The sequence below is a fragment of the Podarcis vaucheri genome (assembly GCF_965113315.1).
Source record: "Podarcis vaucheri genome assembly, chromosome: 4".
NCBI classification, from domain to species: domain Eukaryota; kingdom Metazoa; phylum Chordata; class Lepidosauria; order Squamata; family Lacertidae; genus Podarcis; species Podarcis vaucheri.
The window spans coordinates 66,816,644-66,836,569 of NC_138762.1; the positions used below are offsets into that span (position 1 = coordinate 66,816,644).

Genomic DNA, 19,926 nt, shown 5'->3' on the forward strand with positions numbered 1-19,926 from the left:
ATACAAAAAAAGAACATACGCCACTTACCGGCTTCGATGCATTCGGAAGTCAAGCAGTATTGTTGCTTAGGATGAAATTTTATAAGATCTTGGCTAACTGCAAAAGGAAAATATTACATAGATTAACAATAGTTGTTGGGCAAATATATTGACTCAGGGTTCAATCTGATGGCCCCTGGGAGGGTGTCCTAGGGACCCGAGGATCAATTAGATCATCATCTCCGAAGCTGGAAATAAAGCTTCAGGGCCAGAGAGGGAGCTCCAGTGTCACAGCCTACCTCTCCAAAGCCCCTGGTTCCTCTGAAGCTCTGACCCAACCGACATGGGAGCTCTGGTGCTGGAAAGGCCAAAGGAGGAAGCATGCAGGAAGCGGCTGAGATCCAAAGGACCAAACACTAATGCAAAAAGCAAAGGAAACCATGCTAGTGCGTAAGAAAAATTCCAGCATCCTTGGTCAACGCATGCAATAGTAAGTCAAAAAGTATTAGACAATGCTCAAGTTACACTGGCAGCATCAATGGTTGCCAGAAAGAAAACAAACAGGTGCCGTTTGTCAAACAGCGCAGGGAGCAGCACTCCCACTGTTTATCTTTTCAGCCACAACAACACACCACCAACGTAATATAGGACTCAGTCCTGAATCAGATTGCTAGCCAGCATGCCAAAGAGACAGATACTTACGTTTTACCTGCCATTCTCTATTTTTTCTCCAAAGGCTGATACAAAGAGAGCAGAATGATTCAAGAACTGGGAAGAAAAGGGTGCAGAAGTGAAGCAGCTAAAGCCATTCACTTCCTGAGGATGCTCTAAGGCCAGTCTAGCAAAGGAGGAAGGAAATGGAGAGAGATGGAGTTGTGTCCTTTGCATTTCACCACACTGGTAGATAAACCAATATAGCTCCACAATGATGAATTTGGACCCCAGCTGCTAACACGGGAAGAGCAGGAATGATCTCAAGAAGGTTACTCTAAATCAAGCTGTTTGAGATCTGAAGCAATGTTAGTTTGAGAAAAATAATTAGTATGCTTGGAAAGATTTTGCTTCAAACGTGCTAATTCTTTCACTATTAGGGATGGTTCTTAAATTATGAAGAACAATGAGTGAGAGAACTAAAATATATTCATTCCTTTACTATGTAAACATTATGTGTTGGCCCCAGGCTTAAGCCCCAGCTGCACTATACAATTAAAGCAGTATCATACCACTTTAAACAGTCATGGCTTCCCTCAAATAATTCTTGGAACTGTAGTTTGTTGAGGGTCCTGACAGTTGGCTTAACAATCAATTCCTCTTCCCAAGGAACTCTGGGAGGGGAAGAGGAGCCTCCGAACAACTTTCAGCACCCTTAACAAACTACACTTCCCTTAGATGAGACCTGCTGAAATAAGTGAGGCAAGTTCACTATGAATAACATGAGAACCATTCATTCCCATGAGACTCCGCTAAGCGTAACTAATCTGGATCCAACACTGTCACACAGGGAACAGAGATTAGTCCTCTATCCACTTAATGGAATGCATGCAATCTGTTTTATTGCCCAAACACTTTATGGGCTGCACATAGCTATTTGTATACAAATGATGTAACTGCTAAATATCACAGCCATGAGAATGGTTCCTGAGAATGTACTTTCTGACATCTCTTAAGTTCTGAAAGATCCTTCTGCTTTATCAACTACAGTGGTACTTTGGTTTAAGAACAGCCCTGTTTACTAACTAGTTGGTTTACAAACTCTGCAAAACCGGAAGTAGTGTCCCAGTTTGTGAACTTGACCTCTGTCTAAGAACGGAATCTGAACGGTGGAAGGGCACCGGCGGCGGAAGGCCTCATTAGGGAAAGCGTGCCTCGGTTTAAGAACAACTTTGGTTTAAGAACGGACTTCTGGAACTGATTAAGTTCATAAACCAAGGTACCACTGTATCTAGCTGCCAAGGATGAACAGGACTTGATTTTTATGGCTATTTAAAAAATGCATATATTCAAATGTTTTATTACTGACAAATTTTGCTCCTCAAAGAGAAGCTCTCTGCTCTGAGCTTACGGGGATGCAGTGAATTAAAAACATAATATAAATGGTAACAAAGCACAAAAGTTTTTTTTAAAAAAATTGAAAGCGGCCTTAGGGTGCTACAATTTTGAGAAGAAGAAATGGCAAAGGTAGTGGTTAGGTAATTCCAGAAGATTGTTGGATTTCTGCAGAGAAAAAAGCAGTTTGAACAGAGTGATTTGGGGTGGGAAAAGGGTGAAGCATTAGGGATGTGCAACCAGTATGACTGAATCCTTGAACCCAAACCAAACCAAGTCAATTTGGGGTGGACCGTGATTCAGCCAGGCTGCGTTTGAGCAGGTTCAGGTCAGACTGGGTCCACCTGGAGTGATCTGGCACTGTCAAAAGGGAGGATGGTTGGACAGCAAGGAGAGGAGAGAAAGGGTACATCTCCTCCTCCCTTATGCTCCTCCCCACATGCTTAATTAGGGTGGGATTCACCTAACACAGGCATGGCCAAACTTGGCCCTCCCGCTGTTTTGGGACTACAATTCCCATCATCCCTGACCACTGGTCCTGTTAGCTAGGGATGATGGGAGTTGTAGTCCCAAAACAGCGGGAGGGAGAAATTTGGCCATGCCTGACCTAACACAAGCCCCATGAGTGGAAGCCCTGTCCAAGGACTATTGCTTGCACAATGGGGCTTTCTCCCCTCTCCTCCCCTTGTGCCCCCCCCCATAACTGGCGGCTGGTGGGCTGTCTGGGAATAACCAAGAACAGTGCAGAAGGGAAGGGAAGGTGGGATAGTTCCAGCTGCAATGTTTGCATTGACCAGTCATTCACCATAGTGTGGCATTCATCCCACCCTTAAGGTTTAAAATCCTGATTAAACATTGTGAGGCCCACAATTCTCTGGACCTGTGTTGCATCAGGCTTAGATCATCCCAGGTTGGATCAGGGCTGCTCTAAAGTGCAGAATCGGGTCCCAAATTGTATCAGGAGAGGGACAAGCACAGTCCTATTAAACTTCCCTTTCTTTGTCACTAAGCCTCCCAAAACAAATTTCCATTTTTCAAAAAATGTTTTTGTTATTACAACGTGCATACAATATAGAGTTTGCCCCATATTCATTCCATCCCATTACTTTGCTCTTTAGCTGTTGTTAGAGCTTGTGTTATCCATGAGCCCTATAAACAATTATAAAAAATGCATGCATGGAAAAAAATGCTTTCAAGTAAATTGCTGTGCATGTGAAGAATATATATATGTTTGTATATATTTGCAGTACTGGGCTCTGAAAGTTGTACAGAAGTTGGGGACTGTGTGTACTGAGTGCATCCAAGAGTCAATCTGAGATTTTGCATAGTAATGGTGTTTAAAGAATGTTCTGGAGAAACCTTGCACAGTGTGGCTGAAAAAAGTCATAAAGGAAAATGGTTCTGCATAGTGTGTTCTTGTGGGGGTGGGATTACTACAGGTAGCTGGCTGCCTGTCTTCTGTTCCTATGACCCTAGAGGCTGACTCTAAACCATAGAACTTCGCTTTGTTTTTTTGTCCTCTCCATCAGGTTTGGAAAAAAAAACATATAATAGAGTCTCTTTGGAAAGCAAATTAAAGCATGTAAAGCTTTAAAAAAGAATGCATAATTCCATTGCAAAATTAAGTTTTAATTTTGATCTCCTGTGTGTGTAGAATATATATACCCAGACAATAATCTATAGACTGGGATATTCTGTTAAAGGCACTCAGTAAGGAAAATCATTTTCTGTTCAGTGGCTTGCAGTCCTGTCCACACCTACCTGAGAGTAAGCCCCCATTAAATTCAGCAGGACTTACTACCAGTGGCGTAGCGTGGGTTGTCAGCACCCGGGGCAAGGCAAGTAATTTGCGCTCCCTAACCCGTGGATTTGCGCCCTCTAACCCTAACCCCCAGATGTTGCGCCCAGTGTGGCCGGCCCCCCCTGCACCCCCCACGCTACGCCACTGATTACTACTGAGGAAATGCCTAGGTGGGCGCTGTAGTCTTTTTCAATCCACTGGGATTATACAATAGTTACAAAGAACAATATCTTTTCATTAGGCATAGATGGTACATCTATGCTACAACCTTGTATCAGGTCCTGTGCTAGTTTAACTGTCATGACCATGGAAATCATAATAAAGGTACTTTGAATTCTCTGTTAGATATCCTCCCCTCCTCCCCTCATAGTCTTACAGTTCCAAGAATCCCTATAGAGATTAATTTTGAATATGTAGACATGGCCACTGCATTACCTTACTCTTTGCAACCCCTTTGACCACAATATTTTGAATAAATCATTCAGTAAATGGATCTTGGAAATGACTATCATGCAATAATTCAGTACAAGTTCTTCATCACAGCAACAAGATATTGTATTGGGTAGGAAATATATGTCTTTCAGCTCTTTCAGATTTAGTTAAAGCATCTGATGAAGAGATTATTTCCCCACCTCTTTAAAGACTCCACAATTCATCTATTACTCTTTTAATGGTATCTTTGTGGACTGTCTAAAACACCAGTAGAACGTTTACCATGCAATCTCTACTTGGAAGCTTCACTGAATCCAATGAGGCTTACTTCTAGGAAAGTGGGTAGAGGACAGCAGACTTAGCCATCGTTGCACTGAAAGTCAAATGGAAGGACTCCCTAAAAAGGCCCCTACAAAAAGTACATGCATGAAATTCAATCTTTGAAAGACACATAAGCTATTAGCAGTATTTATTCAGAACCCGTATGTTAATCATCACAACTTGAGAGATATCGTGACTTAGTGGCTGTCTTTTGGATCCAGCCAGTTGTTCATACCAACTTAGAATTTTGTGTGTGTGTGTTTAATCTGCAGGTTTCTGATTTTACATTGCTTTTTAACATGTTTTCACAGCCACCTTTGATATTTCCCAGTCAGCTGGTGAGTTCGGGGGGGGGGATGCATGAAATGTACTTCTAGTGATTCTCCAAATACTAAAAATGGAAAGTGTTAACTTAATTTGCAATTTCTGCAGAATCCTAGAACAACAGGATAGTAACTTCAGGACCTTTGAATCCTCTTAGGTAGCCCTTCACATAGAGCCAAGACCCTCCACCAACAAAAAGCTCATTCATCGTTTCAACTGAATAGCAGTGGGAGTGAAGGAACATTAAAATGTGATTAGCATAGTTAAGCAAACCGAATACAAGTGGCAAAGCTGTTGTAGCCAGGGTTATTTTTAAAGAGCCTTGCAAAAGTTTCATTTTATGCTGCCAGTTTTTTTGACACTTACCCAGGAAAAGCGCAGTGCCAAGCGCGACCGTGCTGGTCACGAACACGCCAAGGGCTATCCGCATCGGTTTGCTGGCTGCTTTCTTGCCGGCTGGCATCGAACCCCCTGCTGCCTCGCCTTCCATCACGTTGGACTTGCAAAGCTCTCTGAAAGGAGGTCTGCTTTTCTTTCTACTGCGGCTCGTTCCTGTTCATTCACAGAGAAGTCCCATCCATGGGTGCCCTTTCCCCAATTGCTCTTATTTCGTAGAAGTAATGTTACTGTCAGGACACATTTCCAAGTCTCTCACTCTTCCCAAAATGGAGTGGGGGTGAGGAGGAGAACCACATAAAATGCAGCCTTGAGTTTCTTCTCTGACCAAGGCTTGGGAAAGACAGGCAGGGACAATTTAATTTATTGCACTCACTGTTTGCAAGCAGACCACTTTTATCAGCAGTTCAAGACATAAACATTTCACAACGTTGCCCAAACAGATGGTTTAACTATTCCAACTTCCAGCAATTAAAACATAAAAAAAAAATCTTCCAATCAGGAACTGGACATCTGACAAAGTTTTTCAGGCACTACGTTGACAGGAAAGTTTCCTTGCACCTATTTAAGAAATTTCATTATGTGCTGATGGTGGTTCCTTTTCAGCCTAGTCGCACCATTTGTCTTCATTGAAGAAAAGACATCTGGTCCCCAAGCGCAAATCTCTTTTTAAAGCTCCTGAGGAGTTCCTGGGATATCTTGTAGCATTTTTATTTTGGGATGTTTGTGTACGACACCAAGTGCCAAGCATCAGAGTCATGCTTAAGTGAAGGCAAAGCAGTTATTAAAACAGCCTACAGAAGGGTTTTAAAGACATGGGAAAGTTATATTTCAGGGACTGTGGTGCTTTTGTAAGCTCTGTCCAAACATAGTCCTTCGTTTTGAGGAGGAAAGCTGAGATGAGCAGCAGGCAGGCAGGCAGGCAAACTGTGAGGGTGAGAAACATTAAATAACTGGGTTTGGTCCATGAGGAGGGCATTGTGCATATATGCTCTAACTCTGGAGTGGATCTGGTCTTCTAGAATGTTTTAATCAGACTGAACCTTTTAAAATGTGAAATCCCTGTGTTTGGAATCCAAATATATAGATTTCACATTTTAAAGAGTGAAATCTGGAATTGGCTCCTTTGAAATGGAGAGTGTTTAAAATTTCCAGGATTAAATTTTACTGCCTTCAGAAATACTTAAATCTGAAGTAAGGTCCAGTGAGTTCAGTGTGATTGGTTTTTTATGGTTGCAGTCTAAATTTGCTATCTATCTCCTAATCTGTTATCTATCTCCAAATCTGTTATGTCCTTAACCTCATATTTACAAAGAAAGAACTACTGTTCTTCACCAGTGAGAAAATTGCATATGCTCAGAAGTGTTTTCTACACTACAGTGTTTTCCATCTTATATATAGATTCCAGGACTGAGTCCTGGAACTGACAGCAGATTGTGAAACTCAACTTTGGCTCCAAATTCTAAGTCTGCTCCTGCCAAGATCTGCCATTGTCCTCTCCCTGAGCCTTTTTCTGAAAAGGATAGTTAAAAACACAGAATGACTTCAGTCAGAACATTTCGCCATGTTTCATTGGCTGAAGTTCTTACAGGCAGTAGCTGACCTCTGTTTTCACACCACCTTTGATCCTCTTGCAATAACTAGTTACATCTTTCTGCTCCGTTCCTTTCTGTATTTGCCAGTGTAAACCTACCTGCCCTTAGATGCACAAATTTCTACATTTTTCCTTTCCTTTTTTTATTTTTCCTTTTTCTACAGAATTCCAGTGAAACCGCTTTGCTTTCACAGTATCCAGAAATACACTATTGGGTTGAAAAACTGAAAAAGTTAAACATTATGTCACATGGCAATGTGCAACCTTGTCTGCCACTAAATTGGCTTATACTGGGAAAGGTGTTTCCGTGGCATCACATAGCATCATATAATTCATGTTTGAATACTCCAACTTCATTAAGACAGACACATTGTATCAGTGCCAGCTTCATTAAGCAGTTGTCCATCTGAAGGCACTTGCTTCTGTGGACACCATTACTTGCCACAATTAGCTGTCACACATAGCATTAACTCAAACCACCACCACCCTTGTTTCAGAAAGGCTAAATGTTGCCGGAGTTTGCTCAGGCTAAATATTCAAAGAGAAGGGAGTCCAAGATAGATGGGAGTTTCTTAAAGGAGAAATATTGAAGGCACATAATAAAAGGTTTCCTCAGCTATGTTCGAAGCAAGAGGAAGAACAAATTGTAGGTTCTCTGCGTGGAGAAGATGGAAATAGGCTATTGGGTGGCAGAGAGAGGGCAGAACTGTCAAGCACCTACTTTGCACCTGTCTTCAGCCAAAAGAAAAGCAGTGTCCAATTTTGTGATAACAGAATTAAGGATGCAAGGAGGAAGTTGCAGCCCAAGATATGAAAAGATGTGTTAAGGAAACACCTAGCTACTGTAAATGAATTCAAATCTCCAGGATCTGATGAGCTGCATGCAAGGATACTAAAGTAGCTTGCAGAGGTCCCCTCAACACCTCTTATAATCTTTGAGAATTCTTGGAGAACAGGAGAGGTCCCTGCAGCCTAGAGGTGAGCAAATGTTGTCCCCATCTTCAAAAAGTAGAGAAAAGAAGATCCCGAAAACTACTGACTGGTCAGCTTGACATTGATACCAGGAAAGGTTCTAGAACAGATGTTAATCAGCTGGGCTACAGGAACATAGAAATGGATGCTGTGATTACCAAGACCAAGCATGGGTTTCTCAAAAACAAGTCATGCCAGATGAACCTAATTTCTTTCTTTTTTAAAATGGAGATACAAGCTTGATGGCTCAGGGCTATGGATGTAGTGTATCTTGATTTCCATAAAGGTTTTGACAAAGCCCCTCATTATATTCCTGCGGAGCTCGTAAAATGCGGGCTGGACAAGGTTATGGTTAGGTGAATTTGTAACTGACCAAACTCAGAGTGCTCACTAATGGTTCCTCATCATCCTGAAAGGAAGGGACAAGTGGGGTTCTACCCTGGGCCTGTTGTTGTTCAGTGTCTTTATTAACAACTTGGACGAAAGAATGGAGGGCTGCTCATCAAATGACACCAAATTGGGAGGGCTAGGTAGTGCCACAGAAGTCAGACTCAGGATTCAAGATGACTAACAGACTGGATAACTGGGCCCAAACTAACAAAATGAATTGCAATAGGGACAAATGTCACGTTCTACACTTGGGCATGAAGAATCAGCTGCACAGATATAGGATGAGGGACACCAAGATTGCTAGTAGTACATGTGAAAAGGATATGAAAAGTGAAAAGGATCTATGATTCTATAATCTAGGGGACTTAGTAGACCACAAGTTTAACAGAGTCAACAGTAGGATGCAGCAGCAGAAGAAAGCAAATGCTGTTCTAGGCTGTATCCACAGAAGTAGTGTCCAGATCAAAGGAAGTAATAGTCCTGTTCTATTCCACCTTGGTTAGACTACACCTCCAGTACTGTGTCCAGTTCTGGGCTCCACGCTTTAAGGAGGATATTGACAAGATGAAACATGTGCAGAGGAAGGTGACCAGGATGATAAAGGGTCTGGAAACCTGTGAAGAAGAAGAAGAGTTTGGATTTGATATCCCGCCTTTCACTCCCCTTCAGGAGTCTCAAAGCGGCTAACATTCTCCTTTCCCTTCCTCCCCCACAACAAACACTCTGTGAGGTGAGTGGGGCTGAGAGACTTCAAAGAAGTGTGACTGGCCCAAGGTCACCCAGCAATCATCCAACGATGATTTCACAATACAGTACAAAGGTATATAAAACAACTGTGTATATAAAAACAATTGCACAGCAAATCTTTCCCCGCCCCTGGTGCCTGCAGCCTCTGCTGATGCTGTACTGAATATCTGAGCAGACACAGCTAGGACAGATCAACTCTTCCCAGCTCACCCACAAAGGTCTCAGTAGCGCACACCAGATCAGCACCCTGATCCATTTTCAAATCAAGGATGGGTGAAGTCTTACTTGTACCAATGTGGCAATAAACAACAGCACACACATGCTGGTGGACGTAGCATATGAGCAACCAGAAACCTGACCATGGGAGGGGTGGGAGTGAGGAACAAGGCATGAGCAGCCTCATCTTCATCTTCCATGATGGCAGTGGAATGAGCGACACTGGACCCACATCACAATTTCAAATCTCATCACAGGTAAGCCTAATAAAACTTCTGATGAGGAGCAGCATCACTGTTACGGCCCATTGTGTGTAAAATGATCTGGAGATCTCTCAGGTTGAAAGACAGTGAAGTTATTAATAAAATATGAATGTCCTGAATCTGCCAGTGCAATAAGGCAATTTCTGACAGCTTCTTAACAGGTTTCTTGGGGCACTGGGAGAATCAGCATCTTCAAGAACTCTTGAATGCCAAGAGAAGGTTAATGTTGCAATCAAAGAGATTCTCACTATAGTACACCCTCTCCCTCTGATGTAGCCTGGACAGTATTTCACATCCTCAGTATTAGATGTAAAAAAAATATGCTGGTCAACAGGCGCTATTGTGAGCATGCAACTAAAATTTAAAAAGTGTCAACTGCATTTACCGCATTCCATTCCATTGCATAGACATATACAGCTGTTTCCCTGTTCCTAATTCTGAAGTCCAGCACAAAATACTATCTGCATTATTTTAAACTCCACATTTAGAGCACAATGAAAGCTGGAGATGTGTGTGTTACTTATGGGAATTTAACACTGACACAACTTCCCTATGGGAATATATGGATTAAGAGGATAAGGCGCCAGCCTTCTTGCCTTTCCTTTGCAGAACTCACCTTTTGTTGAAACTGTGGTAGGCATTGCTTTTTTTATACATAGTAACCTACCTTGACAAAAAGCCAGTTGTTCAATGTTGATGTGTTTCTTTCTGCTGAAAAACATAGGTTGGTTACTATAGGCTGCAGACCGATGTTTGTCTCTCTGTAAATCAGGATTTTTAAATATAGGGTATCAAGCTTAAGTTGAGGCCCAAAAGTTTGAGGTCAAGGGAGCTTCTGTGGCCCATCTCATTTATAGTGCGGTGGAGCAGATTATTATATATGGCATATTGCCCACACTGAAAGCAGATATAGTCCAACAGGGAACTTACAGTGTGAGCATTGTCAAATTATGTCCACATGCCTTAAATATCATGTGGCTGCTTAAACTCTGAGGTTTTTTTACATCAAGTTTCTAGCCTTCATAGGTTTTTTTAAATTGCAAACTGCTACAGAAATGTGAAGAACTTAATTTTGGAAAATAATAGGTAAGTGAAATGACCAGATCTGCCCATCCCTATGTACAGAACAAAACATTAGATGCCTAATGAATCTTGATGATGCCTGATGGCCAAATTCAGGAAATGATTGATATGAGAAAGCACACTTCATGCTGTAAACTTTAAATTGCGGTCCAAAGTATACCTGTGTTTGGAAGAAGAGGTCCCGAAACAAGCATATATATCAAGATGTGATAGGTAACTCTGAAGACCAAGACAGAAGGCTGTAAATTACAACAAGCAGACTACATTTTAAGAGTTTGGTAGTAACACTTTGTTGCTTTCTTCACCTTTTGACATTGGCTGCATACTAGAAATGTAGGCAGTATGGAAAATGGCTTTGGGGCACCTCTGGTTTTGCCCGCAAATAGGTAGGAACATAAAAAGTCAACTCTCCACAAACAGCATGGGCTTACTATTAGCTCACTGTTCATTTTGATTTATTGAGGCCCAGAGTCTGAACTGAGCCAGGTCTTGCTCATCTACACAGGAACACTTACACTTTTAAGAGTCTTCAGGTAGAGGCCTGCTTAAAATCCTTTTCTTCAAGATGCTTGGAGCAAAGCAGTGCTCTCAGAGTGGTGGCCTCTACACTGTAATACCCACCACCTTTTTTAAACAAACTTCCCATAAATTACAGATAATTAACTGGTAGGTAGATGTCAGATCTATTACTGAAAATTCGAAGTCAGTTTTCGTGAGGGATGCTGACCAGCACAGCTGGCACTCCAATGCAGCTATGTATTTAGGGGGAGACAGGTAATGTACCACAGGATACTGATATTTGTTAACAGATTAAGGCTGTAACTTCCATGTACAGTAATCCTGGGAAGAAGCCCTGTTGAATACAGAGGCCACCACTTTGCTGAAACTAAGTAGGTCTGTTTAGCCACGGCTTGGATGGGTGCATGAACACCTCATGTACACTGCCTTTGCTTCCATGACAGAAAATGGGATAGAAATGTAGTAAAATAAACAAACATGCCTAGGTTTTCAAGCTTCATGTCTTACGTTAACCAAGAAGTGGGAAACCTGGTGTGCTGGTTAATGTAATATTACTTTCTATCACTTTTTGTAATTTATGAAAGTACAAATCTGTGTCAACTATCATTTTCAGAATGAGAATGTAAATGACCTTTTAATTTTGAACCTCTTACAGCCAAGGTAACTGTTAACTGAAAACACCACAAAGCCTCCTCACAGGATGGAATAAATGAGGCCAAATGTTTGCCTTCCTTAAACACACACACACAAAATCCGCAAGAACTGAACATTAAAGAACTAAATATAATTATCCTGGTAAACCAAATTGCTATGTTCCTGGGCAGCCCTTGTGTGACACTTCCCGTAACTTTTCTATCTGAAAGTACTCACAAAAGAAAACCGCTGGTTGGGGGGGGAGGGGATGAAGCAATGTCTTCTGAACCGATAGAATGTAAATATATACATTCAACAGGGAAGTGGAATAAAATAGATTTTTTTATTATTTACAGCATTCATACCCTGGCCCTTTAGCCAAAAGGGCTCCAATGAGACATTACAAAAATCAGTTTTAAGATGGGCCAGTCCTTGCCCTCAGGCTCACAATCTATAAAGACATGGCACACCAGGAAAAAGGAATCATGAGGAAAGAGCAAGCTGAGGCACAAGTTCTAAAAGTTACAGGCACTCTCTTGCCTGTTGTAAATAACAGCTCATTTGCTTTTAACCTCTCATCAGATTCAGGAACAGAGATTTTGGCAACATCCTGGCTTGGAGGAAAGAGCAGCTTCTGCCAGTTTCTTAGGTAGCTGACTTGATGGCAGTTGGAATCTTCACAGAAAGGCGCTTAATGGTACCTTCTCTCTCATCCATGTCAATGATAGTTCTCTGGGTGGATTTCCATTAACCAGTGAGCCAAAAGAACAGGATTTCTCCCCACTTATTCTTTTAGGTTTATATTCATATGCATACATTTTGAGGCTCCTTCATGGATCACTGCCTTGTCGTGGCGAAGGGGCTTGAATGACTCCAGGAAGCTCTGAGCTATGCCGTGCAGGGCCACCCAAGACGGACAGGTCACAGCTGAGAGTTTAGACTAAATGTGATCCACCTGGAGAAGGAACTGGCAATCCACTCCAGTATTTTGCTAAGAAAACTCCATAGAAATAAAAAAGTAGAAGCTTTGAAATGAAAGTGAGTGTTTCCAAGGCATGCTCTGGTTCATGGGGTCACGGAGAGTCGAGCAGGACTAAGACGACTAAACAACAACAACATTTTGAGGGCAAGGAGCTTCATATATTTATATAAACACACCATGCATTTTGAACAAACACTAGAAATGAGAATGCTAGAATAAGCGAAGTGATTTGTGGCCGTTTGATGTGCAGATTAAAACAACAAACCTTCCCGCTGGGAAGAAGTTGTAGTCAAGACGACCACACAGCAGCATTCTGTCGAGTCTCCAAATAAAGAGAAGAATGTATAACTGAAAATGGGAATGGTTTCCATCCTGAAAAGCTGTAGGGTGTAACTCATATAGACAAGAAGCCTGTGAACATTTGTTCTATGGTAATGAACCTATGTAGCAACTGGCAAGGAAGACGATTGTAGTCATACTCCAGGGCTAGCTATTATGCCTACACTATGTCTCTTATTACGATGCAGATCAATCCCCAGCATTCCTAAGTAGGGCTGCAAAAGAACCCAGAAAGTTGGAGTGCAATTGCCAGCTAACATAGAAAACAATAGACCGGTGATCAGACATGGTTTTTGTCATCTTCTTACATTCTTCTTGAGTGATTGCTTGGCACTCAGCATTGTCTTTGAAGAATATGATATGGCTACAAAGAATGGCAATCTGAAATTAGTACCAACGTGGAAGCATGCCTTCTCAAAAATCCACAAGGCGGAGAGATATCTACTTATATCACTATTAAAAATGCTGCAAAATGGGGAGGGGATTTGAAAGTGGAAATAAAAGAGGCTGCCTTAAAAATGCTGAAATCCTAAAATAATTCAGCCTACTATATTAACAAAGTATAGAGATGTAACTGCATTGTGGATAAATATAAAGCAGCAACTTACATGCTCTGGGGTTGTTTTTTATTAAAAACTTCCATATATGTGTACTAGAAAAAGGGAGGGAGCTATATGCCAAGCATATAGGTGTGAGGCGCAAGAATTTGAAAACACATAAGCAAGATTCACTTAATGAAATGCACTCCCAAGTGCATCAATTTCAGTCAGGAAAATAATGTGAGGTTTCTTCCAAAACTACTGAACATCCCCCACACTAGAAAAAGTATTCAAATGACAACATATTTGTTAAGTCTTCTGGTCAATTTGTTAAAGATTGAGTCCTCCTGTCCAAAAAAAAAGGGGGGGAGGGTTCAGACGATTCCTTCCAGAAGCCTGAACATCTTTCCAACAAACCAGATTATAGGTTTCTATAGCCACCACATGAAATGAGCAAACACTCATTTACCACAAATATAAACCAGATAATTTTGTGTGTGTGTGTGTGTGTGTGTTGCTAGTTGAAACTCTGCACAATGCAATCAAAACTTGAGCCATCTGACTAGTTTAACTGCCGTACAATTAAACACTCTTTATGTACTGCTGCAAATTTTGGTAGCACATTTTAGCATCTTTTATATTTTTTGAATTAGCTTCTTGACTTCTTAGGATCATTGTTTGTGGATTCATTAATAAGCCAGAGCCAAAAGGGGCAAGTAACTTTTAAACTGCCTTTTAAACTTTGCATACCATATCTCTGTGCTTTAAAGTATTAGTAAAAATTGCACACCATTCGTCCAAATCAGTATCTCTTGAAGTAGGTTGCAGTGGCATGAGAATGTAGCATGATGCAATTACATTTATACCAACAGCAAACTTGGGTGGTTTAGTACCTATCAGCTGGAAAGTGAATAAAATGGAGCCACCATAAAATAAAGTAGTGATTTTACACACTCAGAGGGACTTCCTAGATTTACAAATATACTCCTGTATATCAAAAGGAAAAAAATGTACCACAGAATGACCCTAGTATCTTACGTCACGGCTAAAATGGCCGCTGTTTCTTTAATGCGAATAAAGCTGGGTCAGCATGACTCAGCGGTCTGCACCAAGTTGTATATATAAGTGAGAAATGTTAGTTTGTGCTGTGGCTGGTGTTTAGGTTGGTTGGTTGGTTAGTGCTAGTGTGTATAGTTAGTTATTCAGTCGTGTTTTGCACAGACTTTTAAGAATAAAACTCTGCAAGGATATTCCCATGGACTCTTTTTGTGCCGACAAGGGTCCGAGGACCAGGCTGAGGAGACAAAGGGAGGTCAGAACCTTTTCCTCCTTTTTTGCTTTTTACAAACACTGACATCTTACTCCCTGGTTCCTTTGGAAACCCTCCCCCTGGGGGGGGGACACTTTCCCCCACCTCAGACAAAACAGCAGTAGCTGCTCATATGGAGAAAACCAGGATTTTAGAGTAGCTATGAACAGAAGGTAACAGCACTGAGAGGTGCTCATTTTATTTCTAATTTGGGTCTTATCTCGGGAGAAGGGAGATGTGATGGGAAGTTTTAATAAACGTAAAAATACAACATGGCTGCAATCCAAGTCAATGGAGCTCAAGGTTTCTGTGTGAAATTAAGTGCTGAGATTATACGAGGCAGTGTTTCTTACTAGAGGGAGAACCAGATTGGCTCCGCCAATACATTTAATACCACATGGACCTCATTCCCTACCTTCCGGTAAACAGCAGTGCCCAACTGGAGGTCAAGTGACCACACCATCACAACAAATCCTCACTTCATCAAATCAATATGAAATAAATGGCAGAATCCTCTGCATGCTTACTCTTAGGCCATACTCCGTTCAATGAAGCATACTCGTAGGTATTTGCACATAGGGTTGATATTGACAGATATTAACAATTCAGGCAGTACAGGTAATAACAGCGTACCTTTATTTGAATATGTGCACTGTTACTAGTGCAATTGATACAACGCCAGAAGTTTTCTTTCAGCAAAGTCAGAATAGGTATCAAACTTCTTTTTGTTAAATAGTCAAAATTCACTACTAGATGGAAGCAGCATTTAGTGCAAAGAATTAAGAGACACCCCATGCCAACCATCTTTGGGACTGATTTGCATGTGTAGTGAGGCACTCACAACCGATGTTCCACTCTGTTCCATGTGTATTTTATATATATATATAAAAGTTAATCTGTTGAAGGTTGATTCCCCCCACGCCAATTCTTACACGTCAAAAAGAAAAGAAGTGATTTTTTCATACTGTACACTACAGCAACAACTATATATATATGTATGTATATATAAATAAAGAGTGACAACACTTTATTTGAACATTTCCTCAGTCTATTCAAGCAGTAATAGGGAAAGGGGGTGGGAAGAGATGTTCAGCTTATAACATTTTGCTTTTAAACGCACACACACACATCTATGTTATGATATTCTACAAAAAACATTTAAACAAAACAAAACACAGTTGCCCTCCATTGTTTCCCTTTCACTGAGAGAATGAAGCATCTATTAGTTGGCTTTCCAAGCAATATCATTTCCCATCTATTCCTGATCCTCATTTCGTATCAGATTTAAGACCAACCTTGGTTCTGTATCTAATAGAATGCACCAGGGAAGTAATACTAAAATATGCCTTTCTCCAGAAAAATCAATGCTATGCTCATGAAATCTATGTATACAATAAAATGAAGTGTCAACATATTCTTCCTCCAAAACCATCCATACTTAACCAGTAGTTTTCTTTCTTAAGTTTCTTCAGAAAGCCAAAAAAGTGGGAAATTCAAGTAAAAATGTAGAACCACTTTTGCCAATTACAACACAAATGCCTATAAAATTATATTTATCTAGTTGATTTTTTTTAGTACAGCTATTAGAAGAATTCTGTAACCTAGGTAATGAATGAATAGGTCAAGATCACTCTCCAGCTACGTAGGACAATGGGACAAAAACTCTTCAATTTACTTAAGAACGTGGCTATTACTTCCAAGTTACAAGCATTGCATAATCCCAAAACAATAAATGAGGTTTTGAAAATAATAGCATTCTTTGATGCACACCATGGGTGTATGTTGGGACATTCTGCACAAAGTATCATGTGTGTTTACTGTAGGCTCCCTAAGATTTTATGTCCGATTGTAAAGAAAAGGAAAGAAGGGTTCTGCCTAAACTACTACTCAAAAGCAGGGCAAAACAATTTGATATAAATGTGACACAACTATATGCTTTTGCCAGTAAGAAAAAAAGGCTGGTCTGAACCTCCAGACATGTTTGCTATCTGATCCAATGGAAGTTCATAACCGTAATCTTCTAAATATAGCACTAGATGTTTTAATTATGACCTCAGACTAGACAGCTTTAAATAATGGTTCCTTCCCAATCTACAGGAACACTTTGTCTGAGCTGAAGGAAGTTTGCACTTTACCACTGGCGAGATCAGACAGTTAACTTTTTAATCATTTTAAGTCAACAGAGATTAAATTGCTGATCAGGTAGCTTTAAGTTATAGGACAAATAATTCAGGAGTTATGAATTGTAAACTTACCTTATTTATATGCCCATTTTGTTAGCACAACAGAACCCCATGGCAGCAAAGCCTTCTGAGTTTCTGGCAATTCTGAGCTTCACTGCAGAAATTCAACCATGTAGCTATGAAGGACTATGCCCTCCTTTCTAAATACATAAAGCAATTCTCCCTAGTGATCGGTTTCTCAGAATGGAGTGGTGCATTCTCATCTTGCAATAATATAGCGTGGGGAAAACAATCTAAGTGCAGCCCTTTCTCTAGTGTGGTGAGAAAATGTAACAGTGAAATACAACACAATTTTTTTCCTTTGGGGAGGAGGGGAGTAATTTTGCTGTAAAGTCTGAAACTGCTAAGAGAAGGATAGAACGTTTTAATTATAAGGTTGTATTTCTCAGCTATTTTAAGGATTTGCCTATAGCAAAGTCATACGTGAATGATCAACCAGTACATAAGAAAGATTTTACAAAAATATAATTTTACACCATGTGCAGAAGAAGACAGGGTGGGGAGTACAAATGCAATAGGTATTTCAACATGCATATGCAAATACAGTGTATGGGCTAGTGATGTTTTAGCCGCAAGATCCATCAGATCCATGTGGCTGGGCTCAACTAAGAGGAGTAAACACTCTGTTTATAGAGAAGCACAAAATATAAATACTCTCAGGCTTACAATCTACCAGAAACTTCACCTGCACAGACTATATTGTAACGAATGGGACACGGCCTATGCTCTTGAGCTCAGCTCCCACTCAAGTGGATGCGGTTGGTGAAGAAGCTTCCAGTGCATTGTTTCGTAAGTCACTTGGCTAATTTTTCCTTTTCAATGACCTTTCGCACTTCATTAACATTTGCACTAAAGGGGTATGTGACCAATAAAAAGAATTCTCAATACACATTTCAGCTTTCCATACTGAAACTGAAGGACTGGGGCAACAGTCCAAGCCATAGTTTCAAAGTTTATAGCACTAACAGTTATTTGTTTAATCTATTATTCCTCCCTATTTATAATAAATATTAATGGGGCTAGCTTGATTTGTCAAATGACAGCTCACTAATAGACATCTTAAGCCAACGGCATTTATTCCAGCGATAAGTATTTTGTAAATCTCTTTGTGCATGAGGTAACGCAGCCTTTTTTCACTTTTGTGTGTTGAAAACGTCTTTAGAATAAAACTAGTCTGCTGAAGATGAAGAAACTATTAGTTCTTTCCCTTTATAACCAAAGACTGGGCCCAATTCGTGTTCATTCTGATGTGGCAGTCATTACACCATGGCTTTATCCCCATCGTTTTAGTTGTGCTGAACTTTTCCTCCGAAGAAACCCTCACACTTTCCTCTGAATGAACCCTCACACATTTGAGACTGAGTATTTACCTGTTGGGAAGACCCACTGAAAATGAAATAGCAGATCTTGACACATGAGGGTTAGAATAAGGATTCACCATAAGTAGTATCATGGTGGCTTTATAGCACCACAATGGGCCAGAGGGTTTCCTTAAAAAGAAAGAAAGAAGAAGTCTGCCCTTAATTCCTCCAATGGAAGCACATCGATCATTTAACAAACAACCCACTTAAAGTCTATTTAAAGCACCGTGACTATTAAACTGATTAATGTCTGAAGGGAGAGAAAATTCTGTGGTATCACACTGAAATGCTAACATTGTCTTTTTAAATTGGTATTCAACGATCTAAAATAAAAAATAAAAATGATCACATTCTAAAGGTTCAGTGCATTCAGCAGCTATAGCTTTGCTGCTAATTCATCTACGTTGACTTTCAAAAAATAACACCCTAGCTCATCAAAATATACATTTTTTCCCATTTGCTTTTAAATTAAAATAATAATAAAAAACATTTAAAGAATTCACAAATCGATAGCATAACTAAGTTTCAGGATCATCTACAGCATATAATTTAAAGATTCAAGATGCCAAGATGGTAGCATGTGGCAAGCCCTACACACTTCATGCAGCATGTGTGGCGTGTAGACCTTGAACTTCAAACATCTGTTCTCTTCTTCCAAATAGTATAAAATACCCATCTAAAAACTTGTCAAGGAATCAAATACGTATTTTGCACTTTGGTCACATTATGAACAGGAAGAAGAAACCATCATTTCAATTGGAATCTGCATTACTTTTATCATACTTTGTAAGTTATATGGCTAAATTCATAGTTGGAAGGCATTTGCAAAGATCACCTAGCCCCATCCCCTCATAATTCAGGAAAGATGACCTTCTGTCCTGATGGAAGTACGATCAATAGCAGGATACCTTGTGAAGCTGTGCCATCACTGACAACCTTTCAGGTCATCATTTCAAGCCTTAAAAAATACATTTTGGTCGCATAATATATTGTCATTAAAATTCTCACATCAATGTTAATTTTTTAAAAAAACCAAAAAAACTCCAAGCATTTCAAATCCACATATCCTTACTTCATGGTAAGTTGATGAGAAATACCTTGCTTTCCTTTAGGATAGCACTATTAGTTTACCCTGTGGCACTTCACTTCAGTCTTAATAACATGGGCATCATTCTGAACTTTGAAAAATGGAAATTAGTATTATTTCGTGTCCTTTCTGCTGTCTTGTTTTAAAGAAAAAATTCAGCTCTTGTTAAGGCCTGTTACACATGTTAGGAACAAACATACCCATAGCAGAATTTCTGAAAGTTATGGGGTGATATCTGACGAAGTTAAACTGTGAATAGACCAACTGAATGAAATAAAATTAGGCACAAGTGATTTAGGCCAACTAATTTCAAATGGACTTGTCCAAGTAGGGCTTAAATCAGACCCATC

At 40.2% G+C, this 19,926-nt stretch overlaps 3 protein-coding genes across 8 annotated transcripts in view; 1 reads left to right on the top strand and 2 right to left on the bottom strand.

Moving 5' to 3' along the window:
• The window catches only part of PHEX (phosphate regulating endopeptidase X-linked), a 101,301-nt gene extending 86,693 nt beyond the window's left edge, over positions 1–14,608 (bottom strand). Inside the window, exons 1-5 of one of the 3 annotated variants that reach the window (XM_082220573.1) lie at positions 12,964–14,608; positions 10,149–10,192; positions 5,270–5,455; positions 279–395; positions 29–97 (exon numbers count right to left, since the gene is read on the bottom strand). In XM_082220573.1, coding sequence (XP_082076699.1) covers positions 29–97; positions 279–395; positions 5,270–5,455; positions 10,149–10,192; positions 12,964–13,010 — 463 coding nt within the window. In that variant the 5' untranslated portion in view covers positions 13,011–14,608. Of the gene's footprint in view, positions 1–28; positions 98–278; positions 396–5,269; positions 8,870–9,034; positions 10,012–10,148; positions 10,193–12,963 lie in introns of those variants that run through there. The other 2 variants (XM_082220574.1, XM_082220575.1) reach the window with 2 other exon arrangements.
• The window catches only part of LOC309531227 (uncharacterized protein), a 216,470-nt gene that overhangs the window by 169,992 nt on the left and 26,552 nt on the right, over positions 1–19,926 (top strand). The window contains exon 6 of one of the 2 annotated variants that reach the window (XM_082220613.1): positions 716–3,820. The exons of the other annotated variant lie outside the window; for it this stretch is intronic. The gene's annotated coding sequence lies outside the window, so the exon portion shown is untranslated. Of the gene's footprint in view, positions 1–715; positions 3,821–19,926 lie in introns of those variants that run through there. 2 annotated transcript variants of the gene reach the window in all.
• SMS (spermine synthase) overlaps positions 15,499–19,926 on the bottom strand; it is a 46,238-nt gene continuing 41,810 nt past the window's right edge. For all 3 annotated transcript variants that reach the window (XM_082220601.1, XM_082220603.1, XM_082220602.1), the window contains exon 11: positions 15,499–19,165. In XM_082220601.1, coding sequence (XP_082076727.1) covers positions 19,123–19,165 — 43 coding nt within the window. In that variant the 3' untranslated portion in view covers positions 15,499–19,122. The remainder of the gene's footprint in view (positions 19,166–19,926) is intronic.